Source organism: Podarcis vaucheri (assembly GCF_965113315.1).
Source record: "Podarcis vaucheri genome assembly, chromosome: 18".
Classification (NCBI taxonomy): domain Eukaryota; kingdom Metazoa; phylum Chordata; class Lepidosauria; order Squamata; family Lacertidae; genus Podarcis; species Podarcis vaucheri.
This window is the reverse complement of record NC_138756.1, coordinates 3,173,504-3,195,306: the sequence shown is the minus strand read 5'-3', so window position 1 is coordinate 3,195,306 and position 21,803 is coordinate 3,173,504. Positions and strand designations below refer to the sequence as shown.

Below are 21,803 nucleotides of genomic sequence, written 5' to 3'. Positions count from 1 at the left end.
CCCTTTACAAAAAAAAAAAAAAAGTCCAATTGCACTTGCAAAGGAACTTGGTGCAAATATATGTGCAAATATTTGACCCAAAGTCCTTTGTGAGCAAATGCATTTTTCTCAAACTAGCTAAAAAATAAAGCAAAAATTTCTGGAGCACAGAAATGCCTCACAACAAAAAGGCTCAAGGGTTTGAAAATGTGGAAGTCCATTGTTTTGAAAAGTGCAAACCAAGCTACTAGACCTCAGTTTGTTGGGGAGAACACATTGCTGGTGTTTCCCAGACTTTGGATATTGGCACAGATATCATTATTATTTTTATTTATTAAATTTGTATACTGAGCTATGCCCACAGGTCTCAGGGCGCTTCACAGGATAAAATTACAATTAAAACCCCCTCAAAACACATAATAAAAATAAAACAAACTAACAACATCCCCCCCCCCCCAGATTTTGAAAGGGCGGTGGGTGTTAATCAGCCCAAGGCCTGGTTAAAGAGTACATTTAACTTGTGCACATTTCTGCTTAATATACACCTGGCAATTAAAAAATAATAATTAAGAAGCAGGCCAAAATGGGGGAAGCCTTCCAGTGGGAATCTCAAACAACATGTTTTGACTCTACACAGTTTTGGCTTCATGCTGTATCCCCAGAATTTATCCCCCACGAGAGTTGAGCAGAGTCCTGTGTTTTTCTGGAATAAGATTGGGGGTTCAGTTAACGGCTTGGGAAGAGAGCTGTAATTTTGGGGCAACCCCCCCCCAGACCTTTGAAACAATCTGCTGGGACAGTTCTTGCATGGAAGAAGAAAATAAATCCATCTAGTTAGTAGTGCCTGGAGAAATGGCGGGGGCAGATTTTGGAGCTTCAAAGTCCATTCATAAAAAAAAAATAAAAAATGACAGAATTGTAGAGTTGGAGGGACCCTGAGGGTCATCCAGCCCAACCCCCTGGCAACGCAGGAATACGCAGCTGTCCTGAACTTGCAACCTAGGCATTATCAGCACCATGATCTAACCCAGGTATGGCCAAACTCGGCCCTCCAGCTGTTTTGGGACTACAACTCCCATCATCCCTAGCTAACAGGACCAGTGGTCAGGGATGATGGGAACTGTAGTCCCAAAACAGCTGGAGGGCCAACAGAGCTACCCAGGCTGACATTCATTTGATGTATTTATAGTAATAATCAACATTTTTTATTTGTACCCCACCCACTGGACTGCATTGCCCCAGAGACTTCTCCCAAGTTGGCAGCTTACAGCGTTTTTTAAAAAACCCATCCATTTTAAAATACCAATTAACTGAAACAAATCAACTAAAAGTAATAGTCAAAATACAATAAAACACATGGGGAGGAAGATTTAAAATGCTGATAGGAGCCAGTTGGCGACACTGACTATACCAGCTTTTTGTGTTTCTATTTTAGTATCCTCAGCAAACTTAAAGACACCCTTCTTGGCTCTTAAAAAAACACAGGTGTGTTATTGAGAGAGGGAAAAACTGGAGCTTGAAGTTTTTCCACGCTAAATTAATTTTAATTCCAAAACGGCGGTCAGTTTATACGCTTCGGGATTATCAATCTGTCATGTGCAGATTTTAAAAGGAGGGGAAACAGGGTGCTTGGTTCATCTGAGAAGCGGAAAGTGAAACTGGTTCAAATAGAGCACACCTGCCTGAACTCTTCTGTATACATACAGAAATCTTTAAAAATCAGTGAGAGGAGCAGGGAACCCCTGCTCACCGCCTCCTAAACCCTGTCCCTTAATCCCAGATACGCAGCAAAGGAAGGAGGAGGAGGGAAGGGTTCTGTGATGGAAAGCGCACTCTGCACATGCGCAGAGGAACCCTTGACTGCAGCTGCAAAACGAGACCAGCGAAATACCACACAGCGCCAAAACCCTTCGCTTGTCGCCAACCAACCGAGGCAAACAGAGTTCGCTCTCCTTTTTCACCGCATCCTCCCTTCCCCGAACGAGACCGGATCAAACCAGCCGAGGCGCAATCCGCCCGGCGCCGCGTCAGCTGCCTAGCTCTGCCCTTCCTCGAATTAATGCATACGCAAATCCACATTATCCGGACTCAGGCAAATCCTCCAGAAAGGGGCAGGGCGCAGAGTCCGGGTAACTGGCCCAACCGGCCGGTTTACGAAAAGGGAGGAGGGAAGAGCTGCTCTGGAGCCGATCTGCCTCGGGGGCACGTAAAGAGGGCGGGGGAAGGATGCACGCTTAGGGATCACAGGGGGAACCCACGAGGTCATCCAGTCCAACCCGCTGCGGCGCAGGGACCCCAGCTAATGCAGGAACCGTTTCAATGTCTTTCGGGGGAGTTCATTGGCAGGATACCTGCCTGGCCTGGCATGCAGAAGGCCTCAGGTGCGTCTCCAGGTAAGGGTGGGGAAAAGACTGCCTGTCTGAAAGCACGGAGAACCGGTTCTGAGTTCGAATCACTAGGGATACCACACTTTAAAACAGCCGGCGCTCCCGCCAGAGAATTCTGGGAGCTTTAAAGGTGCTGAGAGTTTGAAGAAACCCCGACTAAAGAATTATGGCAAGAGAAACTGATGGACTCTGCAGAATTGGCAAAACTGACACATAAACTACGGGACAAGGATAACTGAATGGGAACCTTTTACAAAGTATTTAAAGAAGCAATAAAGTGAACTGGACTCCTTGGCAGGTTTTGAATAAACACTCACAAACTTTTTACTGATAACAACCAGTTAGATAAATTAAGGATCTATACGATTTTGTAACATGCAGAGAATAGCATTTACAGAGAAACCAGAGATGGGAACTGAGGGAAGTCGGGGGGGGGTGTTCTATGGGGGGGAATTAAGAGTGATATGCTATAAGATAATATGTTCTGTTTAAATTCCTAATAAAAAATATTTTTTTAAAAAAGGTGCTGAGAGTTGTGCCCCCCCTTTTCCCAGAGCTACAATCCCTGGGAAGAGGGATGGAGCGATAAACCAGTCTGGGAACTGTAGCGCAGGTATTTGTCAAACAGCGGCCAGCACCCTGAACAACTTGCACTTCCCGGGGGGGGGGTGTCCTTTGTGAGGGACAAAGCCATGACCGTTCAAAGTGGCGTCACAGAGCTTTAAATGTAGGGTGTTAATACGATCAGAGAGCAGATGCGCCCCGATATCTACAGATGAAGGCCAGCGTACAAATTCAATGAATAATAATAATAATAATCAGCAGAACCCATTGACGTGAATCACTTCCATCAATTCCAACGAATCTTAACTCTCGAGTAACGCTGAATACAACCCTGGGCTGCACAGCAAAGATTGCTTTTGTTGTTGCTGCTGCTGCAAAAATAGCAAAGGGTGTGGGGGTTTTTTTTTACATTTTTAAAAAAATTGCAAAAAGGCAAAGGGTTTTTTTTAAAAGTTGCAAAAAAAGCAAAGGCTTTTCGTTTTTATTCGTAGCGATATTTATAACCCTTTCGACACACATGCCTGGGATTTGATCTTACCTAAAACTCTATGTCCAAGAGTTTTGTGTTTTTTTAAAAAAAAATCTGCCCATAGCCTCAGTCTCCTTGCCCCACCCCCCACCCCCACTGCATAAATGGGTCAGAGCAGCCTCTAAAAAAGCAAGGGGAGGAGAAGGGGAGGGAAAGAGAGAGAGAAACAGATGGAAGGAGGGGGGAGAGAGAGGAAATCCCCAAACCTCAGGCCTGACAGCCAATCAGCCAAGCTGTTGCTAGGGGCAAATTTTACAGCATCTCAGCAGTGGTTTGGGGGGGGGGAGCAAGAGAGACCAAAGGCAGGTGGCCCCTCTCTCTGCTTAGGGTGGGAAAACAACAGTTTTAAAAAGCTTTCGAAAGGAAGGGGAATAAATTAAGAGCACTATGGAACCCGAAACCTGGGATGGGGGGGGCTGTGTCTTTGCAACGTGCCCCAATTTCGTGCACTTCCTCCCCCCTGCAACGCTTAATTTTTTCAAAACTTTGTTTGCAGACTGCAAATGGGAGCCCCTTGGCTGCTTAGCTTCTTCCGGCACATGCAGATTTGCAAAATCTGTGCCCCCCCTCAAAAAAAACCCCATGACTGTTTCTTTCATTCAAAAGACAGCCAACACAATGCGACCTTTTCGATTCTGCACAGCCTCTCAGGAAACGCAAACCAGCCGCGTAGCCGAGATACAGAACAAGATGCGGTGTTCACATTCATGACACAATTCTACGCCACAAGTTAATAATCTCCGCGGCGCCCCAGGAACGGGCCGTGAAATTTGGAAGTCGACCACGCAGGTCACCTAGTCCAAGCCCCTGCAAGGCAGGAATCTTTCGCTTGAACCCACAAGCTCTGGGATTAAGAGTCTTGTGCTCTATCTACCGACTAAGCCAGGGGTCCCCAAACTAACGCCCGCGGGCCGGATAAGGCCGGGGGTACTCGTTTATCCGGGCCACAGTGACCCCTGCCGCCCACTCTTACTGGCACTGCGTTGCACGGCTGCCCACTTCCGGGTCGGAGGAGCACCGGAAATACCTTGTGCACATGCGCAAGCGTTATTTGCACATGCACAAGTGTTATTTCCGGCGCACATCCGGGTTGGAGGAGGCCAGTACACATGCGCACAAGCTATTTCCGGTGCTCCTCGGACCCAGAAGTGCGCCAGAAATAGCGTGTGCACACGGGTATGGGCACGCGCTCCCTCGTCCTCTGGCCCTGGAGACACTGGCCCGAGGCGCAGTAAGTTTGCTGACCCCTAGACTAAGCTATCCAGGGTTCAAATCGCACCACCCGACCATGAAACTCACTGGGGGTGATGTTGGGGGCCAGCCTAATCTACGTCACAGGGGAGAAACACGTCAGCCATCCCTGGGAAAAACAAACACAATAAATAAAAATAATAAGCCAGCCGGATGGGGCCAGAAATAAAATCTGACTATGGCAACACTCTAAATAAAAAAGGCACGCCAATAAGCTTGGAGAAACATGACCACACAAGACCAGACTGCACTGGCCAGGGACTGGTAGGAAAAAACCAACGTCCTTCCATTTTGCAAACATCTCCCTTCCTGGTCTCCTAGGGGGATCCTTGACTCGCCATAAGCCACCACATTAGTTAAAGCCAGTTAAGGGATGTAATAAACAGATTACAGATGCAAAGGGGAGATTAAATAAAAAAAAAAAAATTAAGGTTTTATATAAAATAAATGTTCATAAACGTACCAAGCAAACACGTACATAAATATATAAACCACATATCTGAAGCAGCACAGGAAAACAGTCCTGAAACCAATTTCTCTGCAAGGTCAAGGAAAATGGAAAAGCCTCCCCATTGTCTTTTCCTTCACAAATCCTGTCTTAAGGGCACATTCAAGATATGAATAGGGTGTGAGCCTGTGACCTGGCTCAGGAACTAAGTATTTGTCATTACAAAAGACTGGCCAGGCTCTCCAGGGTATCCAATCAAGCGAGCATTAACAGGTAACCTGCCAGACAGGAGGTAAACAACGCACTCAGATTTCTGTTGTAGACCGCCCTTTCTGTGATGTAGGTATGTTGTTTCTGGGGTGGTCTTGGACTCCAGGGCGGGCAATTTAAAATGTCTATATAAGGGCGGGCACACCTTGGTTCGGGGTCCTCCTCTTTTCCTGCATGTGAGGGGAGCACCCTGTTGCAACAGTTCAATAAAAATCAGGCTTACAATCTTTGCTTCTCAATATTCTCTGATTGGCCTCTGCTCTTATCTCCGACCGATGGAGAACCCGCAAAGGACTCCACAAGGGCTCTTGTGTCCCCCATAAGGGATTTTGGAAGGCCGGCTTGCAGCAAATGATGACCGAACGTACACACGGACAAGCCATACAAAGCCGAACACCTCTTTCCACCAATGCCAAAACATCAGCAAAACACACTGAGAAGGCTATATGGATCGGGGGGTGGGGGTGGAATCCATCCATCCCCAGTATTCTGATTCCAACAGTGGACAGCCGTCTAGACGCCTCTGGGAATCCGACTCTGAGGTTGCGGCGCTCATCTCGCTTTCAGGCCAAGGGAGCCGGCGTTTGTCCGCAGACAAGTAGACTGCACCCCAGCATGCAGGCTTCCATCTGAGCCATCACAGTGAACAGACGCTGAAATTCCTGGAGGATTTTCCATTTTTAAAGCCTGCTAAACCTCAACACATCTCATGCCTTTGAATTCCATCAATTATATATATATAAAAAGCCTTCCTCCTCATTCAAAACCTGCTGGCTGCCACTTTTGTCGGTTGAGCCCCAGTTCAGATTCTCCTTCCAAGCACCACTTTTAAAGCGTTTTATATAAATTGGGTTTTTCCACGCTTGGGGGAACTTACCGGGGTGAGCAACTCTGGAGTGGAGATGGGTGAGCAATCGCCGTTCAGCTTGATCCCGCTTCCTAGATCGAAATCGCAGATTTTCACGGGCGAAACCTGCATTGCAGAAAAGAAAAAGAATTTGCCAGTTGTTGTTTTTTTTAAAAAAAAATCCATAGCTCCAGAAAGAATTAATCAGACAAACCTATGAATTTCAGTTTCTCATTTCTCCCTCCCCAAGCAGCTCAAATTCAGTTCATTACCCCCCCCTTTGCTTTCCACATCACCGTGAAAAATTTCGAAGTCCACATTAAAAATTCCTGCATGTTTTCACATGCATTTATCTTAACTCACCCTTTTAACTAATATGCACAATTCTGCAAGGGGTTTTCTCCAATTCAAAGCATTATTTGAATGTATTTTTCATTTTTGTTGGAAGCTGCCCAGAGTGGCTGGGAAAACCCAGCCAGATGGGCAGGATACAAATAATAAGTTGTTGTTGTTGTTGGGCATTATTATTGGACATTATTCACAGAGCCATTTTTGCATCTAATATCCTAGAATGGTAAAGTTGGAAGGGTCATCTAGCCCAACCTCCTGCAAGGCAGGAATCTTTTGCCCAATATGTAGCTCGAACCCAGAGCCCTGAGATGAAGAGTCTTTTGTTTCGTTGGAGAAACACATTGCAAAATCTGGAGAAGAGTAAATTGCAAAGGGCAGCTGCATGTTCGTCTGCAAGCCCTTTATTCCAACATCCTGCAGACGGCAGTTCCACAGATCGCACACCAAATGGCAACTTTCTCTTTAGACAAGACAAGAGGGAGCAGCACCCTGCTAATGTGTTTGAAGCCACTCCTTACCTGATTGGAGCTTTCACAAAGGATATTTTCTGGTTTTAAATCTCTATGTGCTATTCCTGAAAAGGAAAGAGAGAGGTTGCATCAGCAAACAAACGCACAGAGGCTAAACTTCTTGCACGATCAAAGAAACCTTTTTCGCACAGCGAGGAAATGAAAGCAGCAACTGGACTGGAGGAGGAGAAAGCAAAGGCACTAGTCCCTAAGAAAACCAGCTCCCACCCTGTGGAACACCCTCCCTTCAGATGCAGAGTTCAAAAGGCGCCAGAAGCATTTTGCAATTGGCCAGCGGCTGCTTGCGACCAAGTGAAGATTCCCGGGAGCCAGGATGGCGTCTGACGTCTCCACCACCTGAAGGTGCTTGCCTGGGGATCCTCGGATCTGGACCTTTTCACACACCAATCCCCCATCCTGCAAAATCCTATTCGTTGTATTTTAGCAGCACAATCAGAGGAATTTCAAGAACCGAAGTGTTACAGAAAAATGGCCACGAGGCATTCCGTTTGGGCAGCTGCAACCCTGGTTCCTGGCCTATATCTCTCCTCTTCTAACCCTGGGTTGCATGGCAGGGGAGGGTTGGACTAGATGACCCCTCGGGGTCCCTTCCAACTGTACCATTCGAAGATCCTGGTCTCCTGAAGGAAGGGGGCTCCACAGTTTTCAACACTGAAGAAGCCCTGCCTTTCTGCCTTCATTCCACAATTTCCTTTTTTTATTTTATTGACATATAAAACACATACATATACATTTACACAATACACGTACACAACACACTACCAAATTTTCATAGCATAAAACATACTACATCACTCTATATAATACCTACCTATACCGTACATATCAACAAACCTACACACCTCCCCCCACATGGACACCCACTAAGTGACTTGACTTCCAGCCATCCTTGTTACGCTACTTTATTTTTCCAACTAGCTTAAACACATTTCATTATTTCTTTAATCTTTTCTTTTATCTTAACTTTACTCTCCTTTCACTCTAATCATTTTCTGGATTCACTCAGTATCTGTCAGAATTTCTACCTTTTCCACATAAATTTTGATGTATTCCTTAATGATAGCCCACTTCTTATTCACTTGTACCCTATCTCCTCTTATCCTCCCTGTTAGTTTGGCAACATGGAGGTATTCCATCATTTTAGATAACCAGTCTGTTTTAGTTGGGACGCTGCTGCTTTTCCAATTTTTGGCAATCAATAACCCTGCCATTGCATACATAAAATATTGGTCTGACCCTTCTTTTTATTTCCTCTAACATGATACCTAGAAGAAAGTATTCTGTTTTTTTCCAAATGAAAATCTAAACATCTTTTTCAGTTTGTTATAGCTATTTTCCCAGAATCACACTTCCACAATTTCCAGTTGTTAGGAGGAAGGAAAAAACTCCTCTTTCTGCTTCCTCCATAATTTCATAAAACTTCTCCCGTGTCGACTCTTTTCTCGCTCGCCTTTTCTCTAAAATGAAAGGCTCCAAACGCTGCAAACTTTCCTCCTAGGGGGAGTCCCTTTGAGAGTTCAGACTGCCCTCTTCCAAACTTTCCCTCCGGGTTGCCAGACAAAATAACAGTGATAAGACCCAACAAGCCCCGTGGTATTTGCAGACTCGCAAAGGATTTGCTGACCTTTGTTGTGCAAGAAATTGAGGGCGCTGGCGATGTCGTTCACAACCATACTGGCCTCCAGCTCGTTGAAATGGCGGCGGCGATGGATGTGAGTCAGGATGGAACCTGGAAAAGATCGGGGCAGAGAGAGAAAAGAGGGCACAGCAATGTTAGCAATCTCAGGCAGCAAAAAATTAAAAGTTTGCAGGCCTGGGGAAAAATCAGCACAGCAGACAATGCCAAACCTGATGGTCTGACTCGAATCAGTTCTCAATTTGGAGCCAAGAGGACTAGAAACCTAACTTTTTAGGAGGAAGGCTGTTGCTCTGCAGTAGAACGGCTCCATTAACCATCCGTTAATTTAGCTGAGTAGTGTCTGAGAAGCAGCTCCATTCTTTGCAACTACGGCAGGTAAATCTGCAGGGAATTCGCTCCCCACGCAGGGCTGCCAACTCCGGGAGAGGCAGATATTGCTGGTTTTGACCTATAAAGCCTTAAACGGCTCAGGACCGCAATCCCTTAAGGACTGGCCTCTCCCCATATGAACCTGCCCGGACCCTGAGATCATCCTCCAAGGCCCTTCTTTGTGTATCTCCTCCTCAAGAGATCCCAAGAGTGGCAACACAAGTACAGGGCCTTTTCTGTGGTGGCTCCCCGTTTGTGGGCCGCTCTCCCCAGGGAAGCCCGCCTGGTGCCTTCATTATACACCTTTAGGTGCCTAGCAAAAGCATTCCTCTTCAACCTGATGTGCTTTGCAGGGGTGGGTTATCAGTTTGCCTTTGTTTTTATTATGCATTTTGTGTTTTTGATCTCATAATTTTCCGGATGAAGGGCAGTATACCAATTTAATAAATGATGATAGCAACAACTCCTACAGAAACACAGGCAACAGGCTTTTTCAGAGGACAAGCAGCCACCCTTAACCCAAGAATAAAATCTTTTCACAGGTTCCAGTTTAGAAGTTAGGCTGGCCTCAACTAGAGCCAGGGCTTTTTCGGCTGTGGCTCCGATCTGGTGGAACACTCTGTCACAAGAGACCAGGGCCCTGCGGGACTTGACATCCTTCCGCAGGGCCTGCAAGACAGAGCTGTTCCACCAAGCCTTTGGCCAAGGCACAGTCTGACTCCCTCCTTTGGCAATCTTCACAGAGCTCTGGCCCAATGGTTGCTAGTGGCTTGAATTAATTAATTTTTATAATGAATGATTTTAGAATGTTGTTTATGTTGTACTTTTGTACTGTTTTATTGTTGTTAGCCGCCCTGAGCCCGGCTTCGGCTGGGGAGGGCAGGATATAAATAAAATTTATTATTATTATTAAATCATGTAATCCGGCCTGCGAGCTGGGATCCCTTTCCTCACCCACCTGCAGGCAAAGTTGGACAGGCAGGTGGAGCCGATCACCTGGGTGACCAACGCCCAGGACAGGCGGGCACGGCTCAGCCAAAACTACCAGAAGGGCCAAAAGAAGCTGGCCAGGTTAGGCCCACGGGCCAAACGTTCCCGACCTGCAACATGCCAGACACGAACGTCGCTACTTGCCTCCTCGCATCTTCTCGAACACAAGATAGAACCGGTCTTCCTCCTCAAAGAACTCAATCAGCTCCAAGATGTTCCTGCCGCAAGCAAGAGAGGGAGGACATTTAAAAACGGGGGAAAGAGATCTCCACTTTGCATGGTTTTCACCTAGAATGAGGACGTCTCTCTATCTCTCCCCCCCCCCCACTGCACGGCCTTGCCAGGTCAGTCCAAGAAAGGTCCACACCCCACCTCCCCACATTTTCTTCCCCCAAACGGGATGCGTCTCCAGGAAACCTGCAAAAGCAAGGCTGCAGATAGACTGCTCTTGAGCATGGAGGTTTCACGGGGGCGAACCAGCTGCTGGCAGAACCTCAGGTTTATCTGAGCCACTATTATGGGCACTGCCAGTCCGAGTTACCCCTTAAAAAACCCTACAGCTTAAGCCACCCAAAAATAAAATTAAAAATACCTATGTCCTTGGCACTGATACAGCATCTCGACTTCCCGGAAGACCCTGCTCCGGATGTGTCCGAGACGCTTTTCGATAATCTTTAAAGAGAAACACACACAAAGGAGCAAACATCAGCGCAGTCGCATCAGGGATTTGAAAGCGGCGAGTTGGGTGCAATCAAGGAGTTTTGCGCCCTTTTAACATGAACTCATGTTCCCTCGTCTCTGCGGGAGTCTGTGTGCATAGCAGACACCATTCACGGCCACCCATGTCCTGTCGCAACTCCCCGCCCACCTTGAAAGGCTAGCTCTCTAGCTGCAAGGGTGCTGTTTTGCACAGAAGACCGTTCTCGTGCGCAAGTTCCCCCAAGCATCTTGCTGGAGAACAGCTTTTAAAAATGGCGTCACGATTCATCTGCTTGCACACAAATGCTCCCCCAAACACCCAAAAAAGCAAGTTTCTCCACAACTAGAAAGCAAACACATCAAGAAGAAATGTTGACCCTGAGAGGCTTTGTTTCTACGTGCAGGGATTTCTGTGCAAGTTCAGCCTCTCTCAAGCTAAGGTCACATACCACGAACCAACAGAAGATTTTCCGCAGCAATGGAATCATCCCCCAATCACCACTTCCTTAATTTTTTTTTATTTTTTGCAAAACACAGCTGTTCCCTTTGCAGCTGTTTCCTTTTCAAAAAAGCATTTTACGAAGACATTCTTGGGCTCATCCAGGGACTTCCTTGTTTTGCTCCAGCCTCAAAAAAAAACCCCGTTTTGCTTTTCACGCCTACAATCGCAGATCACGAAAATGTCCTTAAAATCTAAGCAGCTCAAAAAGGAATTGCAACTCAATGGGAAACAGCCTAAAAATATTACACCGGGCACTCGGTCCCACCACTCTGGAATACAGTGATAATGGAGAAAATTGAGCATATTTTGAGATTTTAACGAGGACTAGAACTTCCAGACACTTTACATATAATTTGAAATTCCTTCATTACATATGTACAGTGAAGCCATCATTTTTGAGACAAGCCAGGAAACGACACTTGAAAATCCAGTAACACCAATATTTTCTCTTAATGCAAAGACTTTTATTCTCGTTTCTTTCTTTCTTTCATGAACTGGGCTTTGTTATTTCACCTGTAGGTACTTGTCCTACGCGCCTTTTTGGGGGGGGCGAGGCATTTAGTTTCCCGTCTTTTAATTTTCATCTGTCGCTACAAAAGTTACATGTTCCTAAGGCGAGAAAATAAATGGATTGTCTATTGCTATATCTGTATGCGTACACACATACGCAATTTGTTTTCTCTTGCTCCGGAGGGCACGACTCGAACCCATGGCTTCAAGCTACAAGAAAGGAGATTCCGACTAAACATCAGGAAATCTTTCCGACAGTAAGAGCTGTTCGACAATGGTGGACTCTCCTTCCTTGGAAGTTTTTAAGCAGAGGTTGGCTGGCCATCTGCCAGGAGTTCTTGAAGTGAGATCCCAAGCATTGCAGGGGGTTGGACTGGATGACCCTCAGGGGTCCCAACTCTACAATTCTATGAATGCGCTTGAGGGTGGCGGCTGCTTTTGTGAGAGGAGCATTCCCCCCCATGCACATACCCCCCCCAATTTTTTTTGCTTCTCTCCCTTTCTAAAATCAGAGTTTGAAGGGATGCAAAGAGTAATCTAGTACAATATTTCAGAAGATCACGCCTGGAGCTGTTTTTGCACTACAACTCCCACCCTCCCTAGCTAGCAGGACCAGCGGTCAGGGATGATGGGAATCGTAGTCCCAAAACAGCTGGAGACCTAAGTTTGGGAAACGTCGACCAACTGTCCGCAACGCTAAATAACAAAACTGAAAACTGAAAAACACGCCTGTTACTTTTCACTCAACCCAAAGTTCTTAAGAAGAGAGAGGGAATACGTTCATTTTATATTGGTGTTGGTGCTGACCTTTAAAGCCCTAAATGGCCTCGGCCCAGTATCCCTGAAGGAGCGTCTCCACCCACATTGTTCTGCCCAGACACTGAGGTCCAGTGCCAAGGGCCTTCTGGCAGTTCCCTCACTGCGAGAAGCCAAGTTACAGGGAACCAGGCAGAGGGCCTTCTCGGTGGTGGCACCCGCCCTGTGGAACGCCCTCCCACCAGATGTCAAAGGCAGAAACAACCACCAGACTTTTAGGAGACATCTGAAGGCAGCCCTGTTTAGGGAAGCTTTTAATATCTGAAGGACTATTGTATTCTAATATTTTGTTGGAAGCCGCCCAGATTGGCTGGGGAAACTCAGCCAGATGGGCGGGCTATAAATACAGTGGTACCTTGTCTTGATTCCTGGATCCGTTCCGGAGCCCCAGACGCTCGACAAAGCGCCGCTCTGCGCATGCGCGGTTTTGCGCTTCTGCACATGCATGAAGCATGATTTAGCGGGCGTGTGCGAGCGGCAAACCTGGAAGTACCAGAACTACTGTGGACATTCCATGAAATGGACACTAAACAGGGCAGACTCACAATCAAGTACTACTGTAATACATTATTATTATTATTATTAATAATAATAATAATAATAATAAATTGTATTTATACCCCGCCCTCCCCAGCCAAGGCCGGGCTCAGGGTGGCTAACAACCAATAATAAAAACAAGTTGAATGACTACAACTTAAAAACAAGATTAAAATACATCATCAAAACATTAAAATGCAGCCTCATCACAGGAGGAGAAAGGGGAAAAAAAGAAAGGGGGGGGAGGGAATCAAATTGAATTATTATTATAATATCCCCATCTGCACCCAAAATCTGGCTCCGGAAAGGGGCGAGGGGCTTCCTTTTGGGAGGTGCCATCACTGCCGCAGCCCCAAACCCCCCCCCCAGTCATAAGGAGCGAGAATCGGATTATTTACGGAGCTCCAAACTTTTCTCCTCGCCCCAAGATGCCGCTTTGCAGCCAAAGCCCGATGAAAAGGCCGGTTTGTTCCTCTCCCTCGCATGAAAGGGAAGGGGACGAGGGGGGGGCAGCGCCAGACCAACAGCTGTTCTCCTCCCCCCCCCCCGGCACAGGCAGGTCACCACCTCCGCCCTCCACAACTTCTGCCTCCACACAAAAAAGCCATTTTTGCCCCCACCGCCCGCCCTCCCCTCCCTCTGCATCTCCCATGCACTGAAAATCCAGCCTTGTGCAAGACTGCAGAGAGGAATTTCTTCTTTGGGGTGGGTGGTGAAAAAAGGGGCAGGGGTCCGCAGAGGAAAACAAGGAAGCGATTGCAACGGGCGGCAGACACGGCACCAGCTGACGGAGAAAAATAATAATTAATAAATAAATAAATAAATAAATAAATAAATAAATAAATAATTTATTTATTTATTCCCCAGCCACTCTGGGCGGCTTCCAAAAAAATATTAAAATACTGTAATACAAACATTAAAAGCTTCCCTTAAAAAAAAAAAAAAAGCTTTCCTTCCTGTCTCACAAGACTCAAATCCGTGGGCGTTCCTTAAAGCCGAATGCTAAGAGCTGGGAAGGCGCCTGAGTTGGGGTTGTTTTTTTTAAATGTATTTTTATTAAATATTTTCTTGATTTACAAAAGTGTCTGCAATGCCTCTCTCTCATATTTTCTTCTCTCCATGTAACATTTTTACAAATCAGTTTCATTTGTTGAGACATTAGGAAGAAAAGGGGAAGGGTGTCGGGGGACGATGTTTCTATTTTACTTAATATATTGTATGGTTTGGTGTCAGCGTTGCCTGTGCAGGTTCTTCTGTTCACTTGAGATCCTTTGGTGGTGAGAGATGGCAGGCATCCCCAAACTCGGCCCTCCAGATGTTTTGGGACTACAAAGCCCATCATCCCTAGCTAACAGGACCAGTGGTCAGGGATGATGGGAGTAGTAGTCCCAAAACATCTGGAGGGCCAAGTTTGGGGGTGCCTGGCCCAGGGTGTGGCTGTTCCTTTGTGGTTGGCTGTGGTGGTCTTTGTTTTCATGTGTGTGTGTGTTTGATCAGGTTAGCCATATTGATTTGTATGCTGTTGGTGGATTCTTGTCATTGTCTTGCTGGGCTGTGTGTGTGATAAAGGGGAGCCATACAGGGGTGAAGGCGTCTTCTTCTATTTTTCCCCGTGTCAGTTTCAGTTTATTGGTTAATTTTTCTAGTAGGGCTGTTTCCCATACTATTTGGTACCATTGGTCCATGCTTCCTCCTGACAGGTCTCTCCAGTGTCTGGCTATGATGTTTCTGGTTGCTGAACGTAGGCTGGTTATGAGTTCTTTGTGGTGTAGGTGGGCATTGTTGTCTTGGAAGATGTTTAGTAAGGCCAATTCTGGGGTGATTTCTAATACTTGCTTGGTTATTTTATTTATTTCTCGTATGGTTGTTGTCCAGAATAATTTTGGGACACTCCCACCACATGTGGAGGAAAGCACCTAAACCCCAATTGTCCTTGCTCCTATTCCAATAGCACAAAGACCTACCTGTGAAGCTAAAATAAAAAAATTCCTTCCAGTAGCACCTTAAAGACCAACTAAGTTAGTTCTTGGTATGAGCTTTCGTGTGCATGCACACTTCTTCAGATACTTTCGTGCATGCACACGAAAGCTCATACCAAGAACTAACTTAGTTGGTCTTTAAGGTGCTACTGGAAGGAATTTTTTTATTTTGACTATGGCAGACCAACACGGCTACCTATCTGTAACTGCTACCTGTGAAGCGTTTCTTTAATTCTCTCTCTCTCTCCCCCCCCCCTCCAAATCCCGGCTAACCACACCAACCGGGAAAACACTACCAAAGACATTTTATCCTGGAAATTCCTGACACACACACACACACACACACACACACACACACACCAATTTTGGCCCAGGAAAGACCTTCACGCACGGCCTGTGGAACTCCCTACCACAGGAGATGGCCAGGGCCACGATTGTGGACGGCTTCAAAAGAGGGTTTGGAGGATTGAGTCATCACTGGCCGGCAGCCACAATGGCTACGCTCTGCCTCTGCGGTCAGAGGCAGCCATAACAGGCAACAGTAAAAGCGCAACACAACCATCTCACACCCAAAACGCAATGGCGTTGCAGGAGGGCATCCGGCCGGCCTCCGTGAGAATCACAGATTTGTGGAGCTGGCGGGGACCCCGAGGGTCATCCATCCCAACCCGCTGCCATGCAGAAATCTCTGGCCCGACCCGGGGCTCAAACCCCAAAGTCCCCAAGCTCCCTTACCTTCACTGCATACTCTTTGTTGGTAATGAGGTTAACACAGGCCTGGACTTTTGCATGAGCTCCTTCTCCGAGGACCTCTTCCTGGAGTTGGTAAACGTCTGAAGGTTTGCGGGGGGCAGGAGGAGAGAGAAAGACAAGGAAACAAGAGAATTATGGGGGGGAATCAAAGTGCAATTCCCTGCGTCGTTGCCTGAACTTTGCTTATTCCAAAAACTGTGTTTATATTCCAAAAATTCCAAATAAAATTCCAATATATATTTTTAAAAGGTTCTTTTTATATCGCCAACTTCCCATCTCGTTTTCCGTGATGTTTTTCTGATCTCCCCGCTCCCTTTGCCTGTCTCCCCTCTTTTTTAACACAGCCGTAGCACAATCATCGTTCGTTCTTTCTGCTGCTCATAGTGCGAATCCTGCTCACGGATTCTTCATGCTGCCATATTTCTCCAAATGATCCGGAAAAGGCTTCCATTCTTCAAAAAAAACAAAACCCAAGCACCAGATCATCTTATTTTAACTGATGGCTTTGTTGATTTGACATCGTCCACCTTTGCCTGAATTTTGCAGACGCCTCTCCCTGCTGTGCCTCAAATTACAGATCATCATCATCATCATTTGTTGTTGTTGCTGCTGTTATTTCAATTTACATGCCTCCCTATATCATTCAAAACACATTACAGAACATCAACAACAAGAACAAAAAAAGCATACTGCCAGACCGCCTAATAGTAAAATAGCCAGTAGCTGCAGTCCCTGCCGGTTTAAAGTTCTAGTCCTCATTGCCTCTCACCATTCCTGCAAAAATAAAACAAGGGGCTGGTCCTCATGATTCTGAACGAACAGGCTGGTTTAAAAAGGAAGCTCTCCTTCAAACAGCGTCACACCTTTGGGTCTCATCCAGCTCAGTGCAGTCTACACCAACCTTTCCCTAAATGCAAGCGTCTAATCCAGGGTTTCCCAAACTTGGGTCTCTATCTGTTTTTCCGACTACAGTCCCCATAATCCCTGACTGCCAGGACTGCTAGTTTGAGAGGATGGGAGTTGTAGTCCAACAACTGCATGAGAACAAACTTCTCCTGGTCTAATCCATCTCCTTTGAAAAAGCACCACTTCCTTTCCCAGCCTTTGGAGCAGATTTTGTGCATTTGTTTCGTTTCCTGGTCTGTATAGATTGCAGGCTGGGCTTTATTTACTTTTTCAAAGTTTGCAAATTTGGATAAATAAACACACGTCTCTCCTGAAACCCTCTTGCTGCTGCTGCAGCCTTCTTGCGGACACAGCCCCTCTCACGAGGCCACAAGGACTGAGCGGAAAACGTTTTGCTGCAAGCGGAAGGTGACGATTTCGAGAATAAACGCTGAGGACCAGCAACTTGAGCTGCTCACCTTCAAACCTTCCGGAAAAGCTATCCGTGGCCCGACAGCGTTTTTTCTTTTTGTTCCGTTTCTTCGCGTTGGGGATGTCGATGGGCTGACTCGAAGGCATGTCTGTTCCACAAGATTGGGGGGGGAAGGAGAATCACAGTTAAATACAGAACTTGAACCCAGGACCAGGTACGCAACAATCCCTAAAAGCAGATGCATGCTGGGTTCTGAGGTCACCCTTAAACTGTGCATTTTGCATGAAACAGCCAGCGGCTTATATTTCAAGGTAGACTCTCTTTGAAAAGGGAGGCTCCATTACAGGAATTAAGTCCAGGGTGGGGAGCTGTGGGCGGGGCTAAGGGGCAAATGTGGGCGGGGCTATTAATAAAAGATTCGCCTTTGTACAGTAGGGCAGTGCTGTGCAGCGGTTAGAGCAGTTTCCCAAACTTGGGTCCCCAGCTGTTTTGAGACTACGATTCCCCTGACCACTGGTCCTGCTAGCTGGGCATGATGGGCGCTGTAGTCCAAAAACAGCTAGAGACCCAAGTTTGGGAGACCCTGGTGGCATTCTGAACCCAATAAATGGGAGAGTTATGAGGGCCAGAAGGAGAGGTCTCGGGGGCCGCACTCCTCTCCCCTGCAGTTCACAATCCCTGGAATAGAGGTAAAAAGGTAAAGGGACCCCTGATCATAAGGTCCAGTCGCGGATGACTCTGGGATTGCGGCGCTCATCTCGCTTTATTGGCCGAGGGAGCCGGCGTACAGCTTCCAGGTCATGTGGCCAGCATGACTAAGCCGCTTCTGGCGAACCAGAGCAGCGCACGGAAACGCCGTTTACCTTCCCGCCGGAGCGGTACCTATTTATCTACTTGCACTTTGACATGCTTTTGAACTGCTAGGTAGGCAGGAGCAGGGACCGAGCAACGGGAGCTCACCCCGTCGCGGGGATTCAAACCGCCGACCTTCTGATCGGCAAGTCCTAGGCTCTGTGGTTTAACCCACAGCGCCACCCAGAATAGAGGTACCCTCCGTCAAATTGTCTGAATCTCAAGAGGACAATTCCCAGTTCAGGAACTGCTTTTCTTCCTCCTGACCCCTTTCAGAAAACAAAACGGAATTAAAACGGCGGTGCTCACCGGGCCGAGAGGGGCATTCGAAGTTGAAGACAGAATCCAGGTGAGTGGACTGGGAGAATTCGATGTCGAACGGGTTCTGGCCCTGGGAGCAGAGGGAGAGAAAGTCACATCCAAGCCAGAATTAGAAGAAGAAGAAGAAGAAGAGTTTGGATTTGATATCCCGCCTTTCACTCCCCTTCAGGAGTCTCAAAGCGGCTAACATTCTCCTTTCCCTTCCTCCCCCACAACAAACACTCTGTGAGGTGAGTGGGGCTGAGAGACTTCACAGAAGTGTGACTGGCCCAAGGTCACCCAGCAGCTGCATGTGGAGGAGCGGAGACGCGAACCCGGTTACCCAGATTACGTGACTACCGCTCTTAACCACTACACCACACTGGCTCTCAATTAAAGGGGGGAATGCTGGTAAGAAGCTTCCGGGGGATACTAGGGGTCTGCTAGACCTGAGCTACACACTTAGCCTCTCCTAGACCTGAGGTGCATATTCAGTAAAAAGCATTTGCTAGACCTGAGTGGCACATTTGGCCTCTGCTAGACCTGAGCTGCCAACTTCTTAAACGGCAGCCGCCATCGCTGCCAACTTTTTCTGGCCAGCCACCCAAGCGCAGAAAACCTTCAGAGATGTTCTCCTGCCTGCTCCCTTTAGGTCAACGATATTTAATGGGCACAGCCAGCCAGCCCAAATTTTTTACATTTTGAAAAAATAATTTACCACTTAGGGGCTGGTTTTGCTTTTCCAGAGGCAGCTCTGTGTGTCGTTCAACCCGGACGGAACTGGTTGATTCAAAAAATAAAAAGTAATTTGAATTTTTCTTGTGGACTAGAAACTTAGCAACCTGCAATTGCAGCTTTGCAAGAGCCGACTCCCTTGAAAGCGCTCAAACCGGTTCCTTCCCTGCTGCGCGACAGCCTGGCGAGGGAGAACAAAACCAAGAATCTGACTCTTCCCCAGTACACAGTCTCTGTGGACAGGTGTGACTGGTGGAGGCCGCAAAAGGAGGCCAACGGGGAGGAGAACCGCAGGGTAGCCTAACCAGACCTGGCCGGAACGCTGCCCCACCGGCTGTGGCTGGGGATCCAGCCCATAATGAGCAGGGAGGAGACAGCTTGTTTGGGAACGGCAGGGCAGGGCGAGGCGAAAAGCTTGCAGAGACACCAGGTGCTCCGAAGCAGAAAACACAGGAGGCGTCTGCTAGACCTGAGCTTCGCACTAAGCCTCTCCTGGACCTGAGCTGCACATTTATATATCGGAAGGAGCGTCTCCACCCACATCGTTCTGCCCGGACATGGAGTCCAGCGCTGAGGGCCTTCTGGTGGTTCCCTCCCTGAGAGAAGCAAAGCTACAGGGCCTTCTCGGTGGTGGCGCCTGTCCTGTGGAACACCCTCCCACCAGATGTCAAAGAGAAAAACAACTACCAGACTTTTAGAAGACATCTGAAGGCAGCCCTGTTTAGGGAAGCTTTTAATATTTGATGCATTACTGTATTTTAATATTTTGTTGGAAGCCGCCCAGAGTGGCTGGGGAAGCCCAGCCAGATGGGGGGGGTATAAATTAATTTATTATTATTATTATTAAGCATGCGGCAGATTCCTTTCTGGGCTGCATCACAGGGGTGGTGTGGGGGTGGCAAATGGACTTTGAACACACCCCCAGCATTTATATTAAGGAATAGAATCGTAGAATATTAAGAGTCGGAAGGGACCCTGAGGATCCTCTAGTCTGACCCGCTGCACGGCAATCGAACCCGCAACCTTGGCATTATTATCAAGCACCACGCTTTAACCAACCGAGTTCTCATCCAGGTTCCTCAAGTCCACATTCTATATTCAGCACCTTGAAGGTAGAAGAGGAGCAGCTCAGGGAACAGCGCCTGGCACAGAATTGGGGAACGGCTGGAAGGGACCCCAAGAGTCATCTAGTCAGCCCTCAATCCTTAACATCTCTTTGTAGGAGACCCCCCCCCGAAACTCAGCTATCTAAGCTGGGCACCTTAAACCTAGGTTGTGGTCACCGCAGCAGAATGTCTATTCGCCGGGGGGCGGGTTGGACTAGATGACCGCTGGGGTCCCTTCCGACGCGACAATTCAACGATCTCAGCTACATTGCTTGACCGCGGCTTCCTCTTATGACAATTCACTCGTAAGGCGGAGAAACACGCACAGCGGAAATGGAAACGGCATTGAGTGTGGACTAAAAGCAGAGGTTTTCTTTTCTTTTATATGCATTTTTATTAATTTTCTAACATATTATTTCCAACAATCATTTAACATAAGTTCTTATCTTATACAATATTTTAGACTGCCGCCAACAACCTCTGAAGATTTTCCGTTCTTTATCACTTGGGGAAACTCAGCCAGATGGGCGAGGTATAAATAATAAATTTATTATTGTTATTATTCTGCGTTTCTTAATTTCTCTATTACTTTTAATTATCATTAACTTGCAATATTTCACATAACCCTCCTTACAGAACTTCTTGCAGTCCTACCAGCGTAATCTGTTTATTACAATTGCTTTTCAAATACTTCAAGCATTTACTCCAGTCTTCTAAGAACCTCTTAGATTCTTAAAGCAGAGGTTTCCAACTGGCGCCCAGGTATCTCCACGTTGTCGCAGCCGGACCAGCGCCAGCAGCAAAACCAGCGTTTGAAATTCCGAGTCAGGCGCAATTTCCCGAGTCCTCTGGCCCCAACAAGGTGACCTGGAATTCCTTTCACCCAAAAGGAAACCCTAGTTTAAGGAGTGATTTGGCGCCGGCTTCCGTATCCGAGTTTCCAAGCCTGCTCCTTAAATGCTCTCTGCACATGCTCAAGCAACTCTTCCCCCTGGGGGGAACTAGCCTCCGAGGATTAAGCCCCCCGCTCCCATCGTCAACCCCATTATTAGCACCCCCTGACCGCAAACCAAATCCACCCCCATCTCATTCCAGGCCAAAAAAAAAGGGGGGGGGGAGCAGCAGCCTTATCCCAAGTGGCGCCTTTTGAACCCGCAGCCTGGATAGACAGGCTGTCCTCCCGATTATTATGAAATCTACTCAGGTGAAGGAGGCAGGCGCTTCCCACAGTAGAGAAAGAGAGAAATATTTTGTTAAAGCTCTCTGAAGACAAACACACCCCTCTGTTGCATTGGTCCTTAGCAGAGAACAAGCTAGTTTCCTCCTGCTCCGGACGGTAAGACTCGAACCCGTGACCAGAAACGAGGTTCCAACTCAACCTCAGGAAGAACTTTCTGACAGTAAGAGCTGTTCGACAGGTTGCAGATTCTCCCTGCTTGCAGGTTTTTGAAGCAAAGGTGTGATAGCCACCTGTCATGGATGCTTGCCTTGCAGCGGGTTGGGCTGGATGACCCCTGGGGTTCCCTTCCAGCTCACAATTCT

General features: G+C 47.2%; 1 protein-coding gene across 1 annotated transcript in view; it reads right to left on the bottom strand.

Moving 5' to 3' along the window:
- MKNK2 (MAPK interacting serine/threonine kinase 2) overlaps positions 1-21,803 on the bottom strand; it is a 42,515-nt gene that overhangs the window by 12,964 nt on the left and 7,748 nt on the right. The window contains exons 3-10 of the mRNA XM_082206499.1: positions 18,430-18,511; positions 17,315-17,416; positions 15,933-16,030; positions 10,747-10,826; positions 10,299-10,372; positions 8,781-8,885; positions 7,145-7,200; positions 6,306-6,401 (exon numbers count right to left, since the gene is read on the bottom strand). Coding sequence (XP_082062625.1) covers positions 6,306-6,401; positions 7,145-7,200; positions 8,781-8,885; positions 10,299-10,372; positions 10,747-10,826; positions 15,933-16,030; positions 17,315-17,416; positions 18,430-18,511 — 693 coding nt within the window. The remainder of the gene's footprint in view (positions 1-6,305; positions 6,402-7,144; positions 7,201-8,780; positions 8,886-10,298; positions 10,373-10,746; positions 10,827-15,932; positions 16,031-17,314; positions 17,417-18,429; positions 18,512-21,803) is intronic.